The sequence below is a fragment of the Pleurodeles waltl genome, chromosome 11 (genome assembly GCF_031143425.1).
Source record: "Pleurodeles waltl isolate 20211129_DDA chromosome 11, aPleWal1.hap1.20221129, whole genome shotgun sequence".
NCBI lineage: Eukaryota > Metazoa > Chordata > Amphibia > Caudata > Salamandridae > Pleurodeles > Pleurodeles waltl.
The window spans coordinates 569,904,761-569,931,242 of record NC_090450.1 but is presented as its reverse complement, the minus strand read 5'-3'; the positions used below and the strand labels follow the sequence as shown (position 1 = coordinate 569,931,242).

The 26,482-nt window shown below is 45.6% G+C and overlaps 1 protein-coding gene across 3 annotated transcripts in view; it reads right to left on the bottom strand.

The window, feature by feature from the left end:
• Positions 1-26,482, bottom strand: part of NSD3 (nuclear receptor binding SET domain protein 3) — a 1,432,226-nt gene that overhangs the window by 485,363 nt on the left and 920,381 nt on the right. For all 3 annotated transcript variants that reach the window (XM_069214018.1, XM_069214019.1, XM_069214020.1), the window contains one exon: positions 23,799-23,955. In XM_069214018.1, the coding sequence (XP_069070119.1) occupies positions 23,799-23,955 (157 nt within the window). The remainder of the gene's footprint in view (positions 1-23,798; positions 23,956-26,482) is intronic.

Sequence of the window (26,482 nt, the reverse complement as noted above, 5' to 3'; positions counted from 1 at the left end):
AATCCAACGTGCAATAACTGATTTAGAAATGGCCCTTCTTTTGTGTGGTTTTGAAAAGGCACAAAGAGTTGCGAATGATTTGGTTCTATCCATATAATACACGAGGGCTAGTTTTCACATCTACGGTGTGTAGAGCACTTTCTGCAACTTAGTTAGGTTGCGGAAAAAATACTGGAAATTCGATAGATTAAGGTGTAATTGAAACACCACTTTTGGAACAAATGTAGGATATGCATGTCATACCAGCCTACCTCTATGTAGCTGGAAGAAGGGTTCTTCTAAAGTTAATACCTGAAGCTCACTGGCACGTCTGAGTGAAGTGATAGCAACTAGAAATTATATCTTCCATGATAAAAACTGGAGGGGGTAGGAGTGCAGGGCTCAAATGGAGATCTCAATTGTCTTGGTAATACAATATTGATATTCCAAATGGGAGGTGGTAGCACCCTAGGAGGAATGACTCTTAAGACCTTGCAGGAAGGCTTTAGTGAGAGGAATCATGAATAGGGAAGTGTGTTATCTGTTGTGAAGTTATGTGGCTAGTGCTGCTAGATGTAATCTTATAGGTGTAGCTAGACCAGAGGTATGTAAATGAAATAAATAACAGACAATGTCTTGCACCTTGGCTGCTAAAGGATAAATGTCTTTGAAATGACAATAGTGAACAAAACCTTTCCACTTTAGTGCATAACAGGTACCAGTTGTGGGTCTGTGTACTTCTTGAACAATGTTCATACAAGGTTGTGGTAGATTCAAATAAACGTACTCTAGGACTTCAGGAGTGCGATCAGAAGGTTGAAGGAACTGGGGTCTGGCTGTCTGATTTCTCCATGGCTCTGCGTGAAAAGGTCCTACTTACCTGCCTATCTCGTGGGGAACTACTGAGAGTTCCATGAGTGTGATGAACGATGGTTGCCACGCTCATGTGTGAGCCACTACAGTGAGAGATGTCTGACAAAGTTAGTGAACTACAAATGGAAGCAGTGGGAGGGGTGGAAAAGTGTAAGCAAGTATCCTAGATCAACTCATCCCCAGAACATTGTCTCTGGACTGTGGGAGCCTGGAGGCGAAGTCTGGGCTTTTTGTGTTTCCTGCTGAGATGAAAAGGTCTATTTCTGGGTGACTCCAATGCTGGAAGAATGGGAGGGGGACTTGCGGGTGGAGCTCCCACTCATGGACTTGTCGGAGCCTCTTACTGAGATCTGTAAAGTCGCTGTCCGCTCCAGGGAGGAACTCCACAAACAGATGAATGTTGTACTGGAAAGCCCACCTCCAAATAGTCTCAGCTAGATGAGACAGCTGAGGGGACCTGGTGCCCCCTATTTTTAGGGAGATAATGCATGGCAGTCATGTTGTCTGTTTTGATTAGGGCTACCTCACCAAGCAAGTGGGAAATAAAGGTTTTGACTGACAGGTGAACAGCTAGCAACTCCAGGTGACTGAAATGGAGAGGTCTCTGGCTGAGCGTCCAGCATTCTTGGACAGTCTGATCCTGTGAATGCGCTCCCCAACCCGTGAGCGAGGCATTCATTGTTTTGGTTCTCTGCAGTACTGGGTCTAGGAAAGCCCTGTCCCTCTAGGAGATTATTCCCCCACTGCAAACAGTGGAAAGCTTGACGTCTTGCCAAGACTAGATTTTCCCATTGACCCTCCGCTTGAGTCCATTTGTGCTCTAAGCACTCTTGCAACAGACGCATATTGAATCTGGCATGAGGTACTATGGCTATGCATAAAAGCCATCATACAGAGGAGACGCATGACTGTACTCAGTGTTACCTGCTGATGAGGTTGGAGTTGACGAATGAGCACCGGGAAGGATTGAATCTGGGCAGCATTCGGGTAAGTTATCCAATGTTTTGAGTTTAGGACTGCTCCCAGGTCGGGTTGCATTAGAATGGGTCGGAGGTGGGATTTGACTGCAATGATGGTAAAAGCCCAGTTCATAAAGTAGGTTTATAGTAGCCCAAGTGTATTGCTAGCACTTCTCATGAGATGTGCTTTTGATGAGCCAATAATCTAAATATGGAAAGATATGTATGTTTTGGCAGCAGAGGTGAGCAGCTACTACTGGTGAAGCCCCTGGGGCGATTATGACCCCGAAGGGGAGCACTTTGAATTGTAAATGCTATCCATTTATTACAAACCTGGGGTATCGGCGATGTTGATTGAACAGGAACGTGGAGATAGGTGCCCTTTAGGTCGAGTGTGGCCATGAAATCGTCTTGTTGCAGTAACGGAATGACATCTTGAAGAGTAACTGAGTGAAAGTGCTCTGAAAGAATGTATTTGTTTAGGGGTCTGAGTTCTAAAAGTGGTCTCAGAGACCCATCCTTTTTGGGATTAAGAAAACTGAGTGAAATCCCCCTGTGCCTTGCTGGTTTATTGGTACTCTTTCTATGGCCCCCTTTTTTTAAAGAGTGCCTGAATTTCTTCCTTTAGTAACTGTTCATGTTGTGAAGAGAGTTTGTGTTGGAGAGGTGGAGTGTTTGGAAGTGAGTTCTAGATAATAACCATGTAGGATAATATCCGACACCCACTGGTAGGAAAGAACCTCAGCATCGATCCCAGAGAAAAAAAGAGGTGGAGAGTTGTTTTAGTGGGCAAGCCAGGGTTTGGTGGTGGAGGGCTTGGTGAAACCACCCTTGCCTCTAACCCTGAAATTATTGCTCATATAGAAGTCTCTCTAGTATCCCGTGGGCGAGGTGGTCTGTGGCTGAGGACGCAGGCAGGAGGTGGAGGTTTCAGGTGAGGTGGTCTTAGATCCTACACGATAAGAGGAGCTGTGTTGCGATAGAGTCTGCAATGTCCCCGTGGCCTTGGCAGTCTCATTATTTTTATTTTTTCCAGAAGGGTGGCGACCTGGGGACCAAAAAGGTGTTCTCCCATCAAAGAGTACAGCCAAGAGATTTTGCTGGACCTCAGGTTTAAAACCTGATACTCTAAACCAGGCAGGTCTCCGAAGAAGGACACTAGAATGTATGCCTTTAGGTGTGGTGTCTGCAGGTGGGTCTGTGCCATAGGAATCCTATTGGTCGACGTGTGCGACGAAAAAATTGTCTCCCTCTCAGTCCCTCCACCCCCCAAGAGTAAGAGTGGGTGGTAACCTCTGGAGAGTATGGAGTGTGCTCTGTAGTTTGTCCATCTCCTTTCTCTGCTTTGGTGGTGTTGGCACTTCCAGAGCTTCTTCGAATGATAACTGTCTTCTTGCTGGCTGTGCACCAGAATGAGGAGGTCTCGTAAGAATACGACCAGTGTCAAGATGTATCATAATGTGTTTTTGTCTGGAGTCTTTCTCCACTTGCAGCTGTTGAAGCACTGGTTCCACAGCCTTGGAACCATATGCATGTTTGCCGAAGGTTTAGATTTCAGCTCAGATGTCAACATTTTCAGTACCAAAGGTTTCGGGTCCAAAGCTGGAATTTTCTGCACCAAGATGGAGTTGTGTTTCAACTTCGAGGGTCTCCGCTCTGAAGGTCAGCTCGACTCAGATTGAGGAGTCAGTTCAGGAGAGTGCAACCTGTGCTGTTCTTCCAGTGGTGAGGCTGGGCGTGTCCGATGCAGCCAGTCAGTGCAGAGGCAGTGGAAGCCCAAAAATAGTATTTGGCTGATCTGGGGTAAGTAGGAGACCATTTGTGGTTGACTGCTGGGGTTGGGTGGCGTTGGCTCAGTACTAACGGCTTGATCAGGGGAGAGATCCTCCATCTTCAGGTCAGAGCCAGAGCTGTCCTCAGTGGAGAAGGTGCCCTCATCCGCAGCCGTCACCTGGACTTGTACCTCCTCTTGAGGGGCCTTCGGTCCGAAAAGGTCCAGTGTATTTTCAACACTGCGGTGGGACATCACAAGGCATCGAGCTCACCCAGCGTTGTCTTCTTCGTCCAAAAGGACTTCTAGGCCTCACAGGTAGCCTCCTCATGTTCAGGCAAGAGGCAAAAGTTACATAGCTGGTGGAGATTGGTGCGTGGGTACTTGGAATGGCATCAAGGACAGCATCTGAATGGCATCTGTTCCATCACTAGGTGGACATGGTGCAGAAGGAACATCGAATTTATGAAGTTTTGCTCAAAGGCCAGAGGCTCACATGGGGCTGCGGCAAACTCGAGTGATCCCAACAAAGTTGACGCTGATGAACAGATGAGGGAGACTGAGGAAACTGCAATCAAAAACTATACGGAAGGTAAAGTATGGAAAGGACTGAGTGACAAAAGTGTTGAAACGGAACAGAAGAGCACACGTCCAAATCCCAAAATCTACAATGGAGTCGATGACCGTGCACAATAACAGCAAGAGGAGGAGCCACTCTATCTTGTGACGTGAAATACTTTCTTTGAAGAAAAACAACTTGCACACATCCAACGCCAAAGCTAGATGGCAGGAATATGCTAGGCACGTATATCTATAGCTACACATGCCTCAAACATAAGAGTTACAGATTAGATGGTTACCAATGTGAGACAGTATCTTACGTCCCAGTGCTTGAAACCTGAATGGGAAAGATGCAGAATAGGGTGAGGGCTGTGGAAAAATTCCTTGGTATAGCACAAGAGCACTTAACTACTCCCTATTTACGCCAGTCTGACACCCATGTTTAGGTCAGAAGGGTAGAATAAATGTGGCATTTGCAATTGGGACTATCACTATGGAAAATGTTACTTACACTGTAAGCATCTGTTCGTGGCATGTAGATACACATGCTTTGCTTAGACTGTAAACCAGCCCCCCTCAGAAGCGGTGGCTAACCTGTGGGTGTTGCAGCTGTTTGAAACAGTGTACGTAGTACTTTCTGACTTACATTGGCTTGCTGGCATGCTAAAACATCTGCACAATGATGTTTTGTGAATATATGTGGTGTGGACCATGCAGCTGCCCTTCATATGGCAGCTACTGGGATGTTTCCTAGGAACCCCATAGATGCTCCTTTCTACCTAGTGGAGTGTGCGCTAGGAAGTATAAATGAAGTTCTTCTAACATGTTTGAATGCAGCTAACTATGCAGCTGGCTATGCCTGATTTGGATATAGGGTTTCCTTTATGGTGACGGATAAAAAAACAAATTGTTGGTTTGTTTTCCTGAAAAGCTTTAGATCTATCAATACAGAACATAGGGGTCATTTTTACGTTTCTCCGCCACTAAATCTGGTTGTGGGAAAAAACTGGTAACTACTGATTGAGGTGAAACTGGGAAACCAATTTTGGAAGAAATTTAGGGTTGATGCAGATAACAGCCCTGTCCCTGTGTAGCTGGAAGAAAGGTTCTTCCAAGGTTAACGCCTGGAGCTCACTAACACGTCTACTTGAGGTGATAGTGACTAAAAATGCCACTTTACAAGAGAGGAACAAAAGGGAGCATGTGTGTAGGGGTTCAAATGGAGGGCCCATAAGTTAAGAACAACATTAAGGTTCCTTGAAGGTTCAGGTGAAAGCACTAGTACAATAAGTCTTCTGAATCCTTCCATGAAGGATTTGATGACTAGTATTTTGAATAAAGAGACATTTTGTCTATTCTGTAGATAGGCTGCCACTGCAGCAAGATGCAATCTTATGGATGTAAACGTCAACCCAGCTTTTTCTAAGTGGAGCAAGTAGAAGACTGTGGGGGTCATTACAACCTTGGCCGGCAGCTGAAGCTGCCCGCCAAGGTTGGACCGCCGGGCGGCCGCCAATGCAGCCGCACTCCCGCCATGGCCATAATGAGATCTGGTTTCCACCCGCCGGCCCAGCGGGGATCTCGGCCGCAACACAGGAGCCGGCTCCAAATGGAGCCGGCTGTGTTGCGGCTGTGCGACGAGTGCAGTTGCACCCGTTGCGCTTTTCACTGTCTGCTGTGAAAAGCTGCATGGGGCTGCGGCAGGGGCCCCCATGGGCCCCGCAACTCCCCTTTCCGCCAGCCTTTTCATGGCGGTTCTTACCGTCATGAAAAGGCTGGCGGGAGGAGGAGTCGTGATCCCCTGGGCAGCACTGCAAGCAGCGCTGCCCTGGAGGGTTACTCCCGCCGGGACAAAAGTGGCGGGAAACAAAGCCTGCACCGGGTGGAGGTGCTTCACACTTCCCCCCTGAATGAACTGTAACACCTGGCGGTGAGCCTCAAAGGCTCAGGCCTTCTGTTGCAGTGCCCCAGGGCACTCTAGCTAGTGGAGATGCCCCCCCACCCCCTGGACAAAGCCCCACTTTTGGCGGCAAGTCAATTGAGGAGAAAACAAGGAGGAGTGACCACTTCAGTTAGGACTACACCCAAGGTACCAGAGCTGAAGTGACCCTCTCCCTGCAGAATCCGTCGTCTTGGTTTGGAGGAAGGACAGGGACCGATAGGGTTAGGTCTGTGTCCCCATCATCAAAGGGAGTGGGCACAGGAAGGGTGTAGCCACCCTCAGGGTCAGCAGCCATTGGCTACTGCTCTTCCTCTGACCCCTCTAACGCCCCTAAAGTTAGCATTTAGGGGCACCCATGAACTTAGCTCACCAGATACCTGGCGACCTCAAGAAGATGACAAGAAGAAAGTTACCTAGGGAATGGGTACTAAAGAGGGCCCCTAAGGGCTGCAACATGTATTATCCTAAGGGACTCGCACCCAAGTTGCATTCAGACTACAATCGCAAAATGCTTGAAATGGTGCAAACCATTTTGAAAACACAACATTGCACACAGCCTGTGTGAAATGGCCAAGGCCACTGCATGTAATGTATGCAAGTCATCCCTGAGCAAGCCTTAGAGCCCTAAGGCAGGGTGCATTATATTGCATGCAAGGGCACATTTGCATGGGCAGAGGATTCCCCCAGTCCTGGGTAATGTCACCCATTCAGCACCAGAGGAGGCAGGAAATTAGCTATTAAGGAGGCATGTTCCACTTCCAGGCTAGTCATGCACCCTTGAGTAGGCTACCAGAAGTGGACACTCAAAGGGTTTCACAATCTTGTTTTCAGTGTGATTAGGAACTCTATGTCAGGGAAATGCCCACTCTCCACAGGAAGTGGTCACTTAGGGGGTGTAGTCACCCCAGGGGTAAGTAACCCCTTGGCTACTACCCTCCACTACTCTCGAAGCCCCCAAGTTCAGTATTAAGGGGTCCCCAGACACCAGAACTTTAGATTTGTCTCCTGGGAATTAAAGAAGGCCACAAGAAGAGCAGTCACCACAAGAACAGAGGACTTCATTACCACCTGGAGACAAATTCTGCCCTGCTGCTGGAATGTTGGCAATTGCACTGAACCGACTGGTCCAAAAGCTGGGCATCCACCCAAAGCAGTGGAGGACTGTCCAGCGTGTCAACAATCAAGTGGCCTCTCCCTTTGGGTGGAGGAGCCACCCCCCTGTGCCTGCATGATCCGACCACATCTGTCCGGTACACTGAGTAGATGGCCATTGGGCTCACCGAGGAAGGAGGATGACAGGAGGAGGTTCCTGAGGCTCTAGAACGTCAGCCTAGTCTCTCTGGCATGTTTTGAGACACTAGACACTCCAGGAGAACTCCTGCACCAATACCCTGAATACCAGAACATTTGCGCTCACTAAGTCTTGTTTATGTCCAGTCCGGGCAGAACTACCATCAAGACATACTTACATGTCGAGGAACTTCACAACAGACGAGCTCCATCTCTAGAGTGGCCCTTCTGTGTTGGTTTGCTCTCCTCTACAGGTTGACCAAGAGCCGTGGGAGCCTCCAACTCTAAGTGGCCAGTAAGCCACCACCTCTGCACCCAAGTCCCCCAGCCTGGGTACACGACTCCTGCCTGGGACTTTTTGACCTAGGAGCCCCCACAAGCTGAGTCCCATGTTGGGTTCTGCCAGACTTGACCCCCAAGTAGACACTGCTGCTTTGACAGGTCCCTTTAAACTTTCCTGCTGTGGAGCTCAAGGCTACCAATGCGACCAGCACCTCTGCACCTGGACACCAGGTCAGGTAAACCTGAACTGCTGGTGGTACTAGGTTGCCCCCACCCACCCCCAGCACCATAAGTCCTAAAGGATACCCCCTACAACTATTTCCAAATAGCTCTATGCAGAGTATGTCTTTCCCATAGGATAACATGGACTCATGCCTAAAATCTGACAGTTCTGTGTTTTCTTGCTATTCACCTGCAAAAATCAATAACGTCTATAGTACTTACTTATCAATGATCTTGGTGTCAAAATATATATAAGCATCTGTGTAATTTTTCTAAATTGGTCTTGGATTGTTTTTGAGTGTGTGTCTCATTTATTGACTGTGTACAACAAATGGTCAACACTCCCCTCTGATAAGCCTAAGCTGCTCGACCACACTACCACAAATTAGAGCACTTGGGATTATTAAAGTAAGCCCCTGTAAATCAATAAGGGTTGTCTGGACTTTTTGCATGTGTACCCCTAAATTGGAACACCACATAAAAAAGTCAGCTTCCTACACCAGATCTTAGCCTCTTGCAGAATTCAAGAAGCGAGGCGGAGGCCTGAGTGTGGAGGGAGGTTGTTCTATGTTTTAGGTGTAATGGAGAAGGCTAGGCTAACCGTTATGCTTTTACAAATGGGGGGTGGTGGGGGGGGGGGGGGGTAGGTGAAGGAGAGAGAGGCTGAGTATAGGCTGGCGGAAGTCAAGGCAGCAGTTGAGGAATGCTGGTCCTGTGCTGTCCCTTGCATACATGCGTGAGGAGTTTGATTTGGCAGGGTTTGTGTATTCGCAGCCAGTGGAGTGCTTTGAGGTGAGGCATGATGTGAATGCGATGTGGGACGTTCAAGGATGAGTCTAGCTGGGGCATTCTGAGTGGTCTGAAGTCTGTGGAGGAGGGGGTTGGAGATTCCGGCATAGGGTGTGTTGCTATAGTCTAGTCTGCTTGGGACTAGGGCTGGAGTGATGGTAAGCCTGGTGCAAATGGGGATGCATTTGAAGATGTTTCTGAGGATTCGTAGTGTGTGGAAGCAGAGGGAACTGCGTTCACCTGTGATTCCCAGGTTTCTTATGTGTTTACAGGGTAGAGATGCTGGACCAAGCTCTAATGGCCAGCATGTGGAGGCCCAGGGGGATTTCTTCTCGAAAACCAGCTTTTCCTTCTTGTACTAGATGAGTTTCAGGCAGTTGGTTTTCATTCATTTTTCTATGCAGACCATGCTCTTGGTGAAATTTGATCTGGTTGCAGAGGACTTGTCACACATTGAGAGGATGAGCTGGGTGTCATCGGCGTAGGAAATTATGCAGATTCCGTAAGATCTGATGATGTCTGCGAGTTGTGTCAATGTTAAAAAGAGTAGGGCTGAGAGATGATCTACGAGTGACTCTGCAGATCACATCCTTGGGCTCTGATGTGTAAGGTGGAGGTCTGTCTGTGTTCTCCCTGTGAGGAAGGAGCATAGTCATTCAAGGACTGGACCTTGAATGCTTGTTGCTTGTAGCCTTTTGATGAGGCTGAGTTGTGACAGTGTTGAATGCAGCAGACGAGTCCAGCAGACAGCGATCAGGGATATTGGTAATTTGTTGACAACAGACTAATTATTGTTGATTGTGATTTTATTATAGAATCATCCCTTATCCAAGTGCACTGTTTTCAGCATTGTGATTGAGGAAAACTACTTGTTTAGCAGTTTTCTGTGAATAATTTTAGATGTATTCACTGAGTTTTGTAATTTAAAAAAAATCTAATTTACTGTGTAGTGCACTGATCTGTGCACTCACTGCGACTAACAATTTTTGTGTTTAGTAGTTTCTGGTTCGATGCTAACAATTACCAGTAGTAAACCCTGTATATATATATATATATATAAATGATTTTGTATTTAAATTATTTTTAAGTAAATGTAACAATAAGAAACAATGTACCTATCTGTAAGGGAGGTTTTCTAGTATGGGTATTTTTTAAAGATTCACATGTTTGCATCATCTCTTTCGTTGAGTGGTAGACATATTGGGCAGTACAATGTTAAACATATACAGAATAGCTTTAGCATGGCCACAACAATAGGCTATTCATATCATTAGAAAATACCCCAAACTAAGCTAATCTGAGCAAAGTACAGTATTCACAACTCTTCACTCAGGCCAAAATAGTTTAGGTTTCGTAGCAATAGTGTAGAGTGATTTTATGTAATCAAATGTGCCCAAGATGCGGAGTGTGATGGGTGAGTCACATGTGAATCTATGAAAGATATAAATAATGGAAAACTTCAGTTACAGGCAGGCAACCTTTTCCTAATTTATTATTGGATCTTCCATAGATTAAAATGCTTGAATAGGAATAGCAAGCAGTAAATACAAAGCAGTTATTAGTCAGTAGTAGGAGGGTAACGAAATCTAAACAGTTACTTTATTGGTATAAATGACGCAGCATCACTTCTCCTTCTGCTGCATCTCTTTATGACACTGACTATAGGCAGTAGTGTTGCAAAAATGTGTGTCAATTGTTCTATGTTGCTGCCCTACATATATCAGTTATGGATCTACCAGTGAAGGGATCAATAGACGCAGACACACTCTTTGTTAAAGGACAAGGTACTTACCTTTGGTAAAACCTTATCTGGAAGAGACCATGGCCCTCATTAACACCTAGGCGGTAAATGCCGCCTAACGCCACGGCGATGGCCTTCAAAAGACCGTTGCTGTGGCCACCTACCGTCCGCCGTATTATGACCGTAGCTGGAATTCTGCCAGAAGGCTGGTGGAATTCTGGCTACGGTCATGGTGGCGGACGATGGAAAGGTGGTGGTGCTGCTGCAAGCAGCAGCGCCACACCAGTAGAACGCCGCCGACCATATCATGACATATGATACGGCCTGGTGGTGTTGCACTGGTGGACGCTGCGGCTGGCAGCAGCGCTGCATCCAGTCTCCTGCCAGAGGACCCCTTGCAAGCAGGTAAGTCAGGTGCTCCGACAGGGGAGAGTGGTGGGGGTGTTTTGTGTGTGTGAATGTTTTTGTGTGCGTGCATGCATGCAGGTGTGAGGCGTGTGGCATGCATATTTGCATGAACAGGTGTGAGTGTGCGTGAATGTTGTGTTGTGTGAATGCTTGTGTGCTAGGATGTATGTCAGTGTGTGTTGATGTGTGTATGTGTATGAATGTATGCATACGTGGGTGAATGTGGGTATGCGTGCGTGTATGCGTGTGCATGTCTGTGCGTGTAGGTATGTGTATGTCGGGTGGTTCGGGAAGGGGAGGGTGTGGGAGGATTCTGGGGAGGGGGAAGGGAGCAGGGGAGACCCCTATCAGTGTCAGGGAAGGAATTCCCTGGCACTGACCGTGCCTACCGCCATGGTTTTCATATTGGTAAGACCGTCACAAAAACCAAGGCGGTAGGCGGGGTCATAATCCAGAGGGTGGGACTGTGACGGCCGCCTGGCTGGAGACCGAGGTCTCCACCCCAGTGGCTGTTATCGCCCTGCCAGACGGAGTGGTACATTGGTGGTTTGGCTCAAGCCAATGTCATGTTTTGGGGAAATGTACCGCCAGCCTGTTGGCAGTACCTTTCTCCAAAATAACGCCGTCCACCAGACTCATAATGACGGCCTATAGCTAGCTGCAGATTGCTTACCTTTGAATTCTACCCAAGCATCAGACGGAATCTGGACGATTTTTCGAGAGCAGTATCCCTGTGCGCCGGTAGGTGGTGTCAATCAGCTCTGCGTCTGTTGCCAGCATCGTCTGCACCAGAAATTACATTGCTGTTCCTACATAGGTTTCACCCAGGGGCACAAATGTCAGTTTCTTTTTACACATTTCTGTGTCAGAAACACAGAGCCATGAAGAACACTGACCACTGGTGTGTCAAAACAAGGGCCCTGAAAGGGAAGTCCCTGCCCCTAGAAATACATTTGTAGAGCGGGGTGGGTGGGTGGGCTCAGTAAGGAATCTGTAGCTAGATGCAGTCTCTATTAAATAAGCAGTTACCAAAATTAAGTAACTTGTCCATCTGATAGCAACGCCTAGCTTCAGATTCCTTAATTTCAGTAGATCCCCAAGCAATACCACCACCGGAGGTGGGTCTGTGAACCTATTTCAAATGAGAAAGTCATGAAGGACTGAACGGGCAAAGTGGCCGTTCCTATGGACCTGACTGTCCAGCCAGTAGTGTCTGGTAAGGTAGACGTGTGCAGAGATGCTCCCGTTGCTGCCTGACAGATGTCCAGGATCGGATTTCCACATGCTAACGCAGTGGTCGCTGCTTTACCTCTGACAGATTGAGTGCACAAGCCTTCAGAGGGTTGTTTTTTGGCCCGTGCGTAGCAGATCTTCGTGTAGAATATGACTCATCTGGAGATGGTCCGCTTCTGCATGGTCCAACCTTTTTTCGCACGCACATACCATATGAAAAGTTGGTTGTTCACCTGGAACTCTTTTGAACGATCAAGGTAGAACACCAATTTTTGGATGCAGGCAATGGAGTATTTCCTCTTCCTTAGAACGATGTGGGGATGTGTAAAAAGTAGGCATGGAGACAGAATGGCCTACACGAAAAGGTGTGAACACTTTTGGCAGAAGAGGCCCTAGTGCAAAGCACCACTTTGTCAAGATAAATAGAGAGTTAGGGCAGCTTAGATGATAATGCCCGCAGCTCACTCACACTGTGGGCAGATGTAAATTCCAAAAGAAAGGCTGTTTTCAATCTGAGAAGCCTGAGGGGACAGTTGTGAAGAGGCTTGAGAGGAGCACAAATCAAAATGGTCAAAACTAAATTAAGATCCCACTGGGGCATTATGAATGAGAATGGAGGGAAGAGATGAGTAAGACCTTTGAGGAACCTATGCACAATAGGAGACTTGAACAAGGAGCGTTGATCAGGCAACCACAAAAAAGCAGAAATAGCAGATAAAGAACCCTTAAGAGTGCCCAAAGCAGAGCCCTGCAGGGCAAGGTAAATGATAAACAATAGAACCTCAGAAAGAGGGGCAGAAAGGGGATCAACAGATTTGTCTGTGCACCATGCCACAAATGTCTTCCAACGACAGACATATACCATTTTGGTGAAGGGAAATCTGGCTGCCAAGATGGAGTTACAGACTTTGGGAGGAAGGGCAAAAGCTGTCAACTGCTGCAGCTCAATCTCCACACAAGGAGGAGGAGAGTGGACAGATACGGGTGAAGAACCCTCCCTTGCTGCTGCGAAAAAAGATCTTCCCAAATCGGCAATTTGAATGGAGGATCGATGGACATGCCAGCAGCTCAGGATACCAGATTCTCCACACCCAGTCCAGGGGCACAAGGATTACTTGGGGCCGGTCGTTACTAATAATCTTGAGAATTCTGGGCAGGAGTGGTATGGGTGGAAAGGCGTACAGGAGGCCTGAATTCCACTCGAGCCAAAAAGCATCTCAGAGCGAGTGCCGCCTTGGAAACTCATGTGCGCAAAACTGCTGATGTTGTGTGTTATCAGCAGAGGTGAACTGATCTAACCAAGGCCCTCCCCACTGCTGATCGAGACGTTGCACCACCTCCGGGTGGAGATGCTATTTGTGATCCTCTAGTTATTTTCAGCTAAATTCTTCTGCGACGGCCTTCAGAGAGCCCACCAGATGTTGAACCACCAGGGGTATGCCCTGCTGTTCCAGCCATATCCAGGCCTTCTTGACAAAGGAACTACAACCCCACCTCGCCCTGATCGTTTCAGTTCCACATGGCGGTGATGTTGTCCATGAACAAATGCACTCCCTTGATGGAAGGAAGAAACGCATTCAATGCTCAGATCGCAGAGAGCTCCAGCATGTTGATGTTGAATCCCGGTCCCGCCAGAGACCATATTCCTCTAATCTCCACCTCTCCCAGATGACAGCCCCATACCAGCAGTAACGCATTTGTCACTACTGTCAAATCTGGCTGGGGAAGGGAGAGGGATATGCCTCTGACCCAAACACGGTTCGTTAACCATCAGTGCAGGTCTTTAGCAGTTCCCTCCGAGATCTGGACCATGCTAGAAGGATTCCTCTGATGCTACGCCCACTGGAACTTCAGCTCCCACTGCACAGCCCACATATGCCATCTGGCATGTGTCACCAGCAGGATGCAGGAGGCCATGAGGCCCAGCAGTCTCACAGTCAAACTCACTGAAATACAGGATAGAGGCTAAAACATTGGTATTATAGCCTGAATATCCTGGACTCACCACCCAGGAGAATAAGTCTCAATCTGCACCGTGTCCAGAACAGCTCTGATGAAAGGGAGCATCTGAGAGGCAGTCAGGTGTGACTTTGGCACATTTGTAGTGAACCTCAAGCAAATACAGGAGGTTCACCATAGTCTGGAGATGAGAGACCAACCTCAACAGCCAGTCGTCGAGATAGAGGAAGACTGATACCCCTGATCTCCGCAGATGAGCTGCAACCACCACCATCACCTTAGTGAGTACCCAAGGGGCATTGGTAAGGCTAAAGGGAAGCACAGTCAGTAAAATGAAAGTGCTTGTGACCTGCTGTGAAATACAAGTAACATATGTGGCTAGGCAGGACAGCAATGAGAAAATAAGCACCCTGCAAGTCCAAGGCTAACATTTAGTTTCCTGGGTCCAGGGCAGACAAGATCTGAACCAATGTGAGCATTTTGAACTTCTTCTTGAGAAAGAGAGTGAAGGCTCATAGGTCTAGGATAGGACGAAGAGCCTTGCCCTTTTTGGGGACCAAAACGTAGCTAGAATAGCAACCACAGCTCACATCTGGCACTGGAACCCTCCCTATGGCTCCCTTGGGCAAGACTGCTGCAACTTCTTCACAGAGATGGGATAAAATATCCTCTGTCATCTGGTCATAAGATGGTGGCATGGATGGAGCGGTAGTCACGAAGGGAAGGGAGTAGCCCCTGCAGACAATCTGCAAAACCTCTCTGAAGTAATGGATTGCCAGTGGGGTGGGTGAGGGTGAACCCTGCCCACAACTAGGTGTCCCTGGTGGTGGAGAGGCAGGCTAGGAGAGTTTAGAGGCTGCTGTAGAGGAGTGGGGGTGGACTGAACAGACCAAGGATCTGGCCATAGCACGAAATTCCTTGAAGCGATCGTGCGCCGAATCTGCCTCGTCTCCAAAGAGATGGGCGCCATTGAAGGGCAAGTCCATCAGGGAAGCTTGTACATCCCCCCCAAAAGCCAGACATTCTCAGCCAAGCAAGCATGAAACCACTCTGCCTAGCGGGTCGGTGGTGTCCAGTCCGCAATGGCTAGTGAACTGTGCTGCATCTCTCCCAGCCACAAAAGTCAGAGAACTCAGCCCGGGCCTCCCTAAGGGACCTGTGAACTTGCACAACTGTGTCCTACAGCGTGTTGCCCGAAAGGCATGCAGTGTTCAGAGACCGCAATGCAAGGCTTGCGGAAGAAAACATCTTCTTCCCAAATGTTTTCAGCCTCTTGGATTCCCTATTCGAGGAGCAGCAGGAACACGCCATTGGAAGTAGAGTCTTGGATCACCAAGCTCTCAGGGGTGAGGAGATGTGTCAGGAAACTTTGGTACCTTGAAGCGGGCCATGGCGTCGGGAAATCATAGGAGCCACGAAGCTGTGTTTGGACCAGGTACCCAGAAGGACGCCCCTAAGGGCATTATTAAACGGGAGCAGGGGTCAGAGGTGGAAGCTCCCGGCTACAGCACCTGTCAAAAAAATAGTCTTGATGGCCACTGAGAGTAGATGAAGATCCAGGACCTCAGCTGCCCTCCTCACCACCACTACATAACAAGCTGCCCTCCTCCGTAGCGGCGGTAGTGTGAGAAAGCATACCAGTATCTGGAGATGTGACCAGTCCACTGGCTTCACCCAAGGCCTCACACCAGTCCATTTCTTCTTTGTATGGCTAGTATTCTTTAGGGACCAGCAAACCCTTGCATTCTTCTCCAAGGCCTAGCATAGCAAAATAGGGCTCAAGATCTGAACGAGGAGGCAAAGCTCCTGCCTGTATCAAAGTTGGCATTTGGCGATGCTGATCTATGTCGGAGTCGGAAATGACAATGGGGATGGTACCGGGAGCTTGAATATGGGGACCAGCACCAGTTGTACCACCTCAATCTTCCCTTGCACCAGTCGTGATGCTGACGTTCTTGGCACCGCCAACCCCATTATCATTTCTGACTTCAACATGGAGCCGCCGGATGGGCGTTGGTCCGGATCCAGGACTGATTCCCTTACAGCTCATCAGCTCCAAGGCCTCAGATGCAATACCCTAGGGGTCCCCTCTGACCCCGCGTGGCCCGAAGGCGCTCCAGCAGAGTCTGACTGCCCACAAATGAGATACAAGGCCTCATAAAATTCTTTCAGTTGGGCAGGGGTCGATCCGGCTCCTGGATACTCGGGGAGGTGCAGAGACAGCCCGAGGGCAGGTTCTGAAAAACAAGGCCTAGAATAGTGACGTTCCCTCGTCGTGTTGGCCCATAAGATGTTGAAGAGCATTTCGGCTTCTTACTTTTTTTCTTGTGCACTGACTTACCCGATCACCCTGAGGACTTTGAGTGGAGCTTCCAGTGGTGGCGTTCCAACATCATGAGCAAACAAAGTGTGGATGCTCCATGGACCCTGCCCGATGACAGGACTGGCAGTGCTTGAAACCAGTCTTCCTAGACAACATTCTTGATACACCTCAAGTGATCTCAAAAAGGATTAGAGAAAAAGTTGAAAAAGACTTGTCAAAAAGTGAATGAGGGGTAGCACTCTATAGATCAGCCCTGGCTGGTGTGGAAAGAAAAAAACTAACTTTGGTGCACCTGGGTGGAACTTATATAGGAACTGCAACGTCAATTTCTGCACAGACGATGCAGACAATGGATACGGAGAGCCAGCTGAAGGTACCTACCGGCTTGCAGGGGTACTGCTCACAAAAAATCGTCCAGTTCTATTATGACACCTGGGAAGAATTCAAAGGTAAGGAATCTGCAGCTAGAAGTCTCTACAGGATTGGGCTTTAATGGCCCTTTGCAATGGCTGACCTGCTTTTGCATCTTTGTGACAGAACACAGTTGCTGAAGAGACACAGTAAGGTATACCCTGTTTTGACACCGTTTTACCTTTCCGTGGGTGATCATTTGCTAGAATTAGTTGGTCAGAATTTCTTATCTGTTTGCTTATACCTACATAGAATCAAGATATGAAGTGCTCTTTGCTGCATTAGTCGTTGAACCACTAGTTCATTCAGATGAATCTCTGATGTACTTTTCGTTACGTGCTATTTATTGGCTCCTAGGGTTGTTTTTTTCATCAGTTAATATAAAACAGTATTTAGCCACCATGACGGATGAAGGAGTCTAATTGGCGGGAAGACCCTGAAAAGGCTTTTATGAAATTCTTAAATAAGCCTGTTTGACCAAAGAGATGATTGGTTCCATGTTTCCTTGAAGTGAGAAATGTATTCTGCCTGAAGTTCAAGTTGGTTCTGACTTTGATGGGTGGAGAAGATATGGTATTATTTCTTGAGGCAACAAATTTAAAGGATTCAGTTTCTTTTGAGCACAGCAAAAACGCTTTCATTTTGTTGTGCATGTCATACTGGTCAACCCCGTTCTTGCTTTAGATAGACTTTCCAAAAAATTGTGGAGATATACTAACAGCTGGAATTCATTAAATTCCGAAGCCATTTTGACAAATTCAGAGAGCAGGGGTCTGAATGGAGAACTTGTTTGTTACAGCAAGATAGTACATTCTGTGTTGGTTCTAATCATATTTGTTGTTGAGGAGAAGTAGCTCAGTGAACCAGTATGGTCTTGGCCCCCATGGAGTTATGAGGATTATCCAGCATGGCTCTCTTCTCATTTTCATGGTTACCCTGTGAATCAGTAGGATTCCGGAAATGTGTATGCATAGGGCCCTGGTCACTTCAGATATAAAGGCATTCCCTCACAATCCTGGTAGTGGGCACTGGATAGATAATACTGGCATTTCTGGTTTGTAGCAAACAGGTCTAGCTTTGGTTTTCTCCAGTGACTGAATATTTTATTTAGCTGGGCTTGATTAACTCTGTCGTCACAGTCTCTTGTCTTGCTGAGGTTGTCAGCCCATGAATTTGATAGGCCTGGATGATGCTCCACCTCTATCTCTATGTGAAGTTCTATGTACTAGTACTGATGAATTGTATATTCATGGCCAAAAAAAGACTAGCCCTAGAGCGACTGCCCTCTACTCTGGGATACAGATGTGCACTTGAGTCTCTTTCTCTGACCGTCATTTGCTGACTTGTAAATCTTGCAAGTGCGCGCCCCAACCTTCCAAAGAGGCATCTGCTGCGAAGATGATGCAAGCTTTTTCTTGGAGGAAAGCCTTTTCGACCATGGTGTTTGTGCATTGAAGCCATCAGGTGAGGGCACTTTTCATGAGATGCTACTCATATTAACTCATTGGATAATCCTGTCTTCTGCAATCAAAGTTTGTCCAATGCCTCCTGGAAAGGCCACATGTGAAGGTGGCAGTGTGGGATGACATTGTCCCAAAAAAGGATTAGAAAATATGTATGGCGTTCACCCTTTCTTTTTGCAGGGGAATTGCCAGTGTGGTCAGGTGAGAGAGACTCTTTTGTTGGGAAGGTTTTGTTTATCCTTGTGTCTAGAACAGCCTCAAGAAATTGAATGCCCCTCCAAGGGTGTAGTGAAGACTTTTCTTTGTCTAATGCTAGCCCAGACACTGGTAGAGCTGCAGTTTGAAGCAGACTCTATAGCTGTTCTTAAAGTTTTTGCCTTGATTAGCCAATAGTCTAAATGGGAGAATACTTGGTAACCTTGTGTCCTGAGGCAAGCAGCTACTGGTGCTATGCACGCCAAAAAGCTCCTGGGGCAGATCTGGGACTGAAAAGGAAGACTGATTTGCTAATGGCGATCAGCTACCCGGAATCTCACAAGTCTTAGATAGACTGGGTGAAAGGGAATATGAAAGTATGCATATATAGGCCCAAAGATGTCATATAGTCAGTTTTGTAGAAATGGTTAAATCTCCAAGCAAGTTCACCATGCTGGATGTTTGACTTCTTTAGATATTTGTAGAGGTTTGGAAGATCTAAAATTGGTCTCAACTTTCCAGGGGTAGTTCGCACTTAGGCCTTCATAACTTTTTGAACACATAAGCTATCCACCCCAAATTTGCGTCCTTTTTTCCAACATCCTAGGGATTCTAAAGCTACCCGAGTGTGTGGGTTCTCCTGGTGGAGACCAAGAAATTAGCCAAAATACAGTGAAAATATTTTAATTTTTTTATCCAAAAATGGGGAAAAAAAGAGCTGCAGAAGAAAGCATGTTTCTTCCCCTGAAAATGGCATCAACAAAGAGTTTGTGGTGCTAAAATCACCATCTTCCTGGCTTTCAGGAACAGGCAGACTTGAATCAGAAAATGACATTTTTCAACAGAATGTTGGCATTTTACTGGGAAATACACCAGTTTTACTATTTTTTGTGCTTTCAGCCTCCTTCCAGTTAGTGATAGAAATGGGTGTGAAAGCAATGCTGGTCCCGAACAGCTAAACATTTCTGAAAAGTAGACAATATTCTGAATTCAGCAAGGGGTCATTTGTGTAGATCCTTCAAGGTTTTCCTGCAGAATGTAACCAGAATGTAACAGCTAAAATAAAAATATATTGAAATTGAGGTGAAAAAAACTGCAGTTTTTCTCCATGTTTTACTCTGTAACATTTTCCTGAGATGTCATATTTTCAAAAGCAATATACTGTACGTCTGCTGGGCTCTTCTGGTTGCGGGGATATATAGGGCTTGTAGGTTCATCAAGAACCCTAGGTACCCAGAGCCAATAAAGAAGCTGCACCTTCCAATGGGTTTTCATTGTACAACGGGTATACAGCAATTCATTTGGTGAAATAAAAAGAGTGAAAAATAGGTATCAAGGAAGCCTTTGTATTTCCAAAATGGGCACAAGACAAAGTGTTTAGAAGCAGTGGTTATTTGCACATCTCTCAATTCTGGGGTTCTCAAAATAGCATGTGAATTACAGGGCATTTCTCAAATAGATGTCTTTTTTACACACCGTCTTACATTTGGAAGGAAAAAATGTAGAGAAAGACAAGGGGCAATAACACTTGTTCTTCTATTCTGTGTTCCCCCAAGTCTCCTGATACAAATGGTACCTCACTTGCGTAGGTAGGCCTAATGCCCACGACAGGAAGTGCAACCTGGACACATCACATTTTTACACTGAAATCTGATGTGTTTTTTTGAAAATGCCTAGCTGTGGATTTTGGCCTCTAGCTCAGCTGGCACCTAGGGAAACCTACCAAATCTGTGAATATTTCACAACTAGACACCTAGGGGAATTCAGGATTGGGTGACTTGTGGCGCTCTCACTACGTTCTGTTACCCAGAATCCTTTGCAAACCTCCAAATTTGCCCCCCCCCCAAAAAAATCCCCTCAGATTTCAGTGATAGAAAGTTCTGGAATCTGAGGGGAGCCACAAATTTCCTTCCACCCAGCATTCCTCCAAGTCACCCGATATAAATGGTACCTCACTTGTGTGGGTAGGCCTAATGCCTGCAAAAGGAAATGCCCCAAAATACAACTTGGACACCGCATTTTTCAAATGAAAACAAATGTGCTCTTTGCAAAGTGCCTAGCTGTGGATTTTGGCCTCTAGCTCAGCCGGCACCTAGGGAAACCTAGCAAACCTGAACATTTTTTAGAAAGTAGACATCTTGGGGAAACCAGGATGGGGGTAACTTGTGGCACTCTCACCAGGTTCGATTACCCAGAATCCTTAGCAAACCTCAAAGTTTGGCCAAAAAAATAAAAAACCGTTTTCCTCACATTTCGGTGCTACAAGGTTCTGGAATCTGAGAGGAGCCACCAACTTCCTTCTACATAGCGTTTCCCCCAGGTCTCCCGATAAAAAAGGGAACCTCACTTGTGTGGGTAGGCCTAGTGCCCACGACAGGAAATGTCCCAAAACACTAGGTGGACACATCAAAATTATCGAATACAAAACTATCTGTTTTTGCAGGGGCACCTGCGTTTTTGGTCCTGGTCTCAGCAGCCATCTAGGGAAACCTACCAAACCCAGACATTTCTGAAAGCTAGACACCCAAGGGAGTCCAAGGAGGTGTGGCTTGCGTGGATCCCCCAGTGTTTTCTTACTCAAAATCCTCAGCAAACCTCAAATTTAACTAAACAAAATATTTTTTTCCCACATTTCTGTGTGGGATCACCGCACCAACACAAATTTCCCGTCAGTCTCACAATAAAAATAATAACTCACCTGTGTAGGCGGGCTAAGTGCCTGTGACAGGGAAGAGCCAAAAACATGTCGAAATTGAGGGGGAACCAAAGCAGGTCCAAAAGGGCAGTTTGAAAAAAAACGTTTATAGGCTGACAAGTGGGACAGAATTTTTATCGGTATAGATGCGACAATGGTGGGTGGTAGGAAATTCGTGGATTCCTCCAGATTCCAGAAGTTTACATCACAAAAATGTGGGGGAAAACGTGTGATTTCAAGCAAAGTTGGAGGTTTGTGGGGCATTGTGGGTAAGAAAATGGTGAAGGGTGCATGTGAAGCACACCACCCTGGACTCACCCAGATGTTTAGTTTTCAGATGTGTCTAGATCTTATAGATTTTTCTACATGGGAGAGTCCAAAAGTCAAAAAAGTGCAGCCCTCGCCATTCCAAGTGGGACGATTTTGAGAGTCAGCCAAGCTCTCATGACCCAACTGTAAAATCAAACCCAAAATAATCAAATGTCCTCTTGCTTGCCATTGGGATACGATATTTTAGTGTACAGGGGGAGAGCTGAAAGACTGTTACCCCCATCAGTTGCGGTGGAGGCATAACCATGCCCATAATGGCTGGTAGCCACCACCCCACTAATTTTTATTTTAAAAAAAAATTCCCAAGCATCTAGTAGGCTTTCTGCCTCCCCTGTGGAGTGGATACACCCACCCTCTTTTAAAAAAAAGAATTCATCCCTGTTCTCTGCTGTGCTTTCTGCACCCTTTGGGGGCAGATGGGGCTTACAAAAATAGGCCAATCTGCCCCCAAGGTGGGAGGAAATGGCCTAAATTGCCCCACAGGGGAGTGACCCTTGCCTAAGGGGTCTCTCCCCATGTGTAAACATTAAAATAAAAATCTCTGGTGCCTAGTGGTTTCTGCCCCCCTTGGGGGAAAATCGGCTTGATTAAAATAGGTGGATCTGCCCCAAAAGGGCCAAAGATAAGTTTGCCCCCCCCAAAGGAGCGACCCTTGCCTAAGGGGTCACTCCCCTTGCGTGAAACTGACAGAAAAAAAACCCTGGTGTCTAGTGGTTTCTGCCCCCTTGTGGGCAGATTGGCCTAAGAAAAATAGGCTGCAGGATTTCCATCAGATTGTTTGACGTGTTTCAGCAGTCATTAAGGGTAATTCTTCTGCTGTTTTTGACCCTACAGAGGTAAAAGAACAAGCTTCCTCTAAAGGGTGTCCGTGTGGTATGGAATGCCCCTTATATAGAAGTGTCAACACCACTAGAGTTCTGTAGGTCTAATTAAAGACTTATTCAGTGTAATATAGAGGGAGGAGTATATAATTATCCACCACTTTTTTCTGGGTGCCCAGATGTCTGAAGTCACTGGAATCTGATTTGTATTCTCCAATAAGAAGAATGGTTGGGCCCTTGGGATGTGCTTTGACAGGGGCATGGACCTTTTGTTTTGCCAGACTTTGAGTGAGAATGAAGTGCAAAGACCGGCTCGATGATAGCAATGCATGAAGTGCTAAAGACATGAGGCTCGGTGCCTTAGCAGGCACTACTGTAGTCCATAGAGGAGCAGAGTTGGGTGTTGTCATGCTCGAAGCTGCCAAAATCACCAAACTCACAGGAATGGGCCTAGCTTTGGCGAGTGGGCCAGAAGATTTGGGGATTATCCTGAAAATATCTAGCATTGCCTGCTGAAAGGTTGTGACCTATGAAGGGTAGGTGGATAGAGTTTGTAACTTAGGCTTTGTTTTTTCAGAACTGGAAATGCCTTTCATTACAAGGAAAAGACTGGTGGTGGAATGGCGCTGCAAAGTCTCTAAACAGCCCCTGAAGGGGGGACAGTTTCCTCAAGAGACAAGAGTTCTCCTTCCTGTGGTGCTTTTTGTAGAACACTAGCAGGATTACTCCTGGTCAAGGAACTTGCTTGAAAAAAAGGAGAGGACTATTGTGTAGTATCCTTATGTGCCTTTGCAAGAGATAACTTGAGCTCTGGCTTCAAAATGACATTGGGATGCATAGACAATCACAGGCCGAAGGGTTGTGGTAGGATAACAAACAACACTCACAGAAGTCAAGTGGATTTGAGGAGAACACACTCTATCGACATCACTGACAAGGATTAAATCCTGAGAATTTAGGAGATTACATCTGAACTAATCATTGCTGAATTCACTAAGAAGGTTTGCTGGTAAAAACTGAGAAGAGCTCTGGATTTGTGACATTCTGGTGCAGAAAAACAGGAATCGAAGCAAACACGCCAGCCTGAACCATACATACCTTGGTGTCACATCCAGGTTGGATAAAGCCATCAATGAAGTAACATGGCATCATCTGCTGGCGACGGAGAGTTATTGCTAGGAAAACAAAAAAAAATGAAGATCCAATTTGGAGCCTCTAGAATATTCATATGGAGCGGGAATCTGCACGAAGCAGTACCTTATCAGAAGAGTCCGGCATTTTTAAAAATGGCCACAACAGAGGCTATTTCAAGAAGAATGAATAAAACTTGTTAACTGTATCTGTGTTCAGCAGATAAACCAGATAACCAAACAACAATATGTACTGCATATGCATTTAATTCCAAACATTTGTTTCCTAATCACTTGAGTTCACAGGGATGTATTGCTCTAGAAACCTTAAATGTAATCAAAATGAGATCTAAAATCACAGGTTGTTACCCATATGCCGTAAAGGACAGAGTAGCTCTGCTGAATTGTCTTTTTAACTTGCCTGTAATTTCCGAGCTTTACCCAAACAATCTGCTTGAATCTTAGCTTTTTGCCAGCTTTACAATCGTTACAGTTCCAGCATCCATCTGGCATCTCTATGTTCAGACATTCAGGATGGAAGGAGGCAGGGCAGGACTCACAGCATAACAGTTTACCACCTTCACACAAAACAGAGAGGGAACTTTAATAATATTTCTTGAGAAAAACTGACAGCAAGGACAAGTCATTAAGGGATTTTGTTAACGTACTAATGTAGATATTATACTCAGTTTTAAATCTGTGGACGCTATAAGTTGCCTTACTTTCCATATTTAAAATTGCAAAAAGAATATGGGCTCACAGTTCAATCTAATGTTTACAGGACTATAATTTATCAAAATGTTTTTAGCAATGACAATGATAAAGGTCAGAAGAATACTGTATATGTACAGAGCGGCTTGTTGACATAACTACTTATTAGCTGATTTAGGAGTCAATTACATAACAGCTCTCATCACAGTAAATACGACTGTCATTTAGTGTTGGACAGATGAAACTATTAAGTGTAGCTTCACAATAATTCCAGTACCTCTTAGTACTTATCTAGATGTTTTGTAACTCACTGTAAATATCTGTGCCGCAAGCAGGAGTCGGAAATTACTTTTACAAAAGAAAGTGTTCACTTTACAAATTTTATTGAGATCATCTGTGTGCCTGAGTTACACGAACTAAGAATGCAACATGAGCCACTCTTCACTTTCCTGAAAGTTTCATTCCAGCATGTATGATTGACCATGTTCTGAAGATATATTTGATGATTGTTGTGAGCAAATGAAAGTAAGGACTAAGAGGACCAGAGTCAAAATAACATTTTTTAATCTCTATCTGGGTGCTTCCACTCAACTGGATGGGAACCGAATTCCATGCTCAAACAGCAGGGGGAGGCATATGCCAACCAGATTTCAAAACTAAGATACACAGAATTCCATATCTGAAAGCAACTTCTCTTCCTGATTGATGCATATAAAGATCATTGCTCATGAAAATCATGATGAGGTGGCACAGGGTTCAGTATGACAAACTTCAGATATAAGCAAATACCTCTGAAAGTGCACCAACTTCTATTTTTGGATCTAGGAACACGCCTCTGAAAGTCTACAAATTCTGCCTTTCCTTGGAAGAAGAAAGCATGAAGTCTTAAGGAAGTGAAACAACGCAGCTTATCGAAGGGTATCTTTTGCTGTATCAAAATGAACAGTAAGTAATCCACAGAGAAAGTGAAAATGGATGAGATCTGGAACTAAGCAGAATGAGTTCTGTTTCTTTAGCTAAAGTATTTTGAGGCCTAAGCTGGAAAAACAGGAGAAATATCTCTTGATGTGAGGAGACTGTCAGAACTTACACTTAAAAGAAAGAAGAGTGAACAGGATGACCTTGGCAATAAGGTAGACTATATATGTCCCCTATATAACATGGCTCTACTGTTTTTAATCCTTCAAGCCAAATCAGATGTTATAGCCTTCAATAAAGAGAGGAGGGTCACATTGCCACTGGTTCAAAAGGGTTTTGTAAATAATGGAAGACAGGACAGCATGTAACTATAATTGAGGAGCTGGAATCTAAGAAGAGGAGACAGATTAAGTAAGCTATCAAAAAGATGTATCATGGCCTTATTTTTCAACACAATAAAAATTCATGCGACTTATTACGATATGGCAACATTGGCACCATTGCAGGCAGATAATGCTTACATCGATTCACTAGGATCCCATATTTGCCAGGATAATTAAAAATTGAAGGAGTTTTAATGATCTCAAAAGTTAAAATATAAAATCCTAACTACATTATCCTGAATTGTTGCGGGATAGTCTTTTTAGCAACGCAAATACAAACAATACCATCATCGAGAGTGCCAAGAAGTCCATGGAGAGAACAAACACAAGGAGGTGTGAAGAACAACATTTCTAGCTGGGCACTAAGATTTGGAAACTGAATAAAAGTCAGAAAGATGGTGGAAGTTTCAGTAACAAAGAAAGACTGCTGATATAGGGCAATCACCCATTTTCCTGGCTTTTACAAACCTCTAGAGAATTCCACTGTTTAAAGAAATTGAAGTGAAGGACTTGAGAAACTACCTTTATCAGTAGAATAGGTAAGTGGCTACTCAACCATTTTCAAATGTCACACAAGAAAAAATACAAATCTGGAAACGGAGCACTGTTTTTTCCGTGGCAAAATGGATTGAGGAAACCTCATTTAAAAAAAAAAAAATGATTTAATGATCTTAGCTACACATTTCTCATTTATTTGCAGCAATCATTCACCCTGAACATAGCATTTAAAAAAGTTGCTTATTTTGCTCTACGGAGTCTGGTCACAAAGCAACACAGCCTATTGACAACTGCGGTCAGTCCGTCCTCACTAATTGTAGCAGAATGTAGCTGTTGACCTCGAAGACCTGAAAAGTATTTCCCCTTTCAAGAGAAAGGAATGACTTCAGAAGTAGTAAGATGGCTCTAAGTAACAAATATTCACTGGGCTCCTTCTTGTCATGTATGGCCCAGAGCCCATGTCAGAATATATAGTGGGCTCCTTACATGAGTTAGGATGAATATAAAAGAATCCACCATTTAATAAATGCTGACACTTTGGAGACAAAATAAATATTAATTGACAGTGGCTATATGGACAGACCCAGTGCAGCTA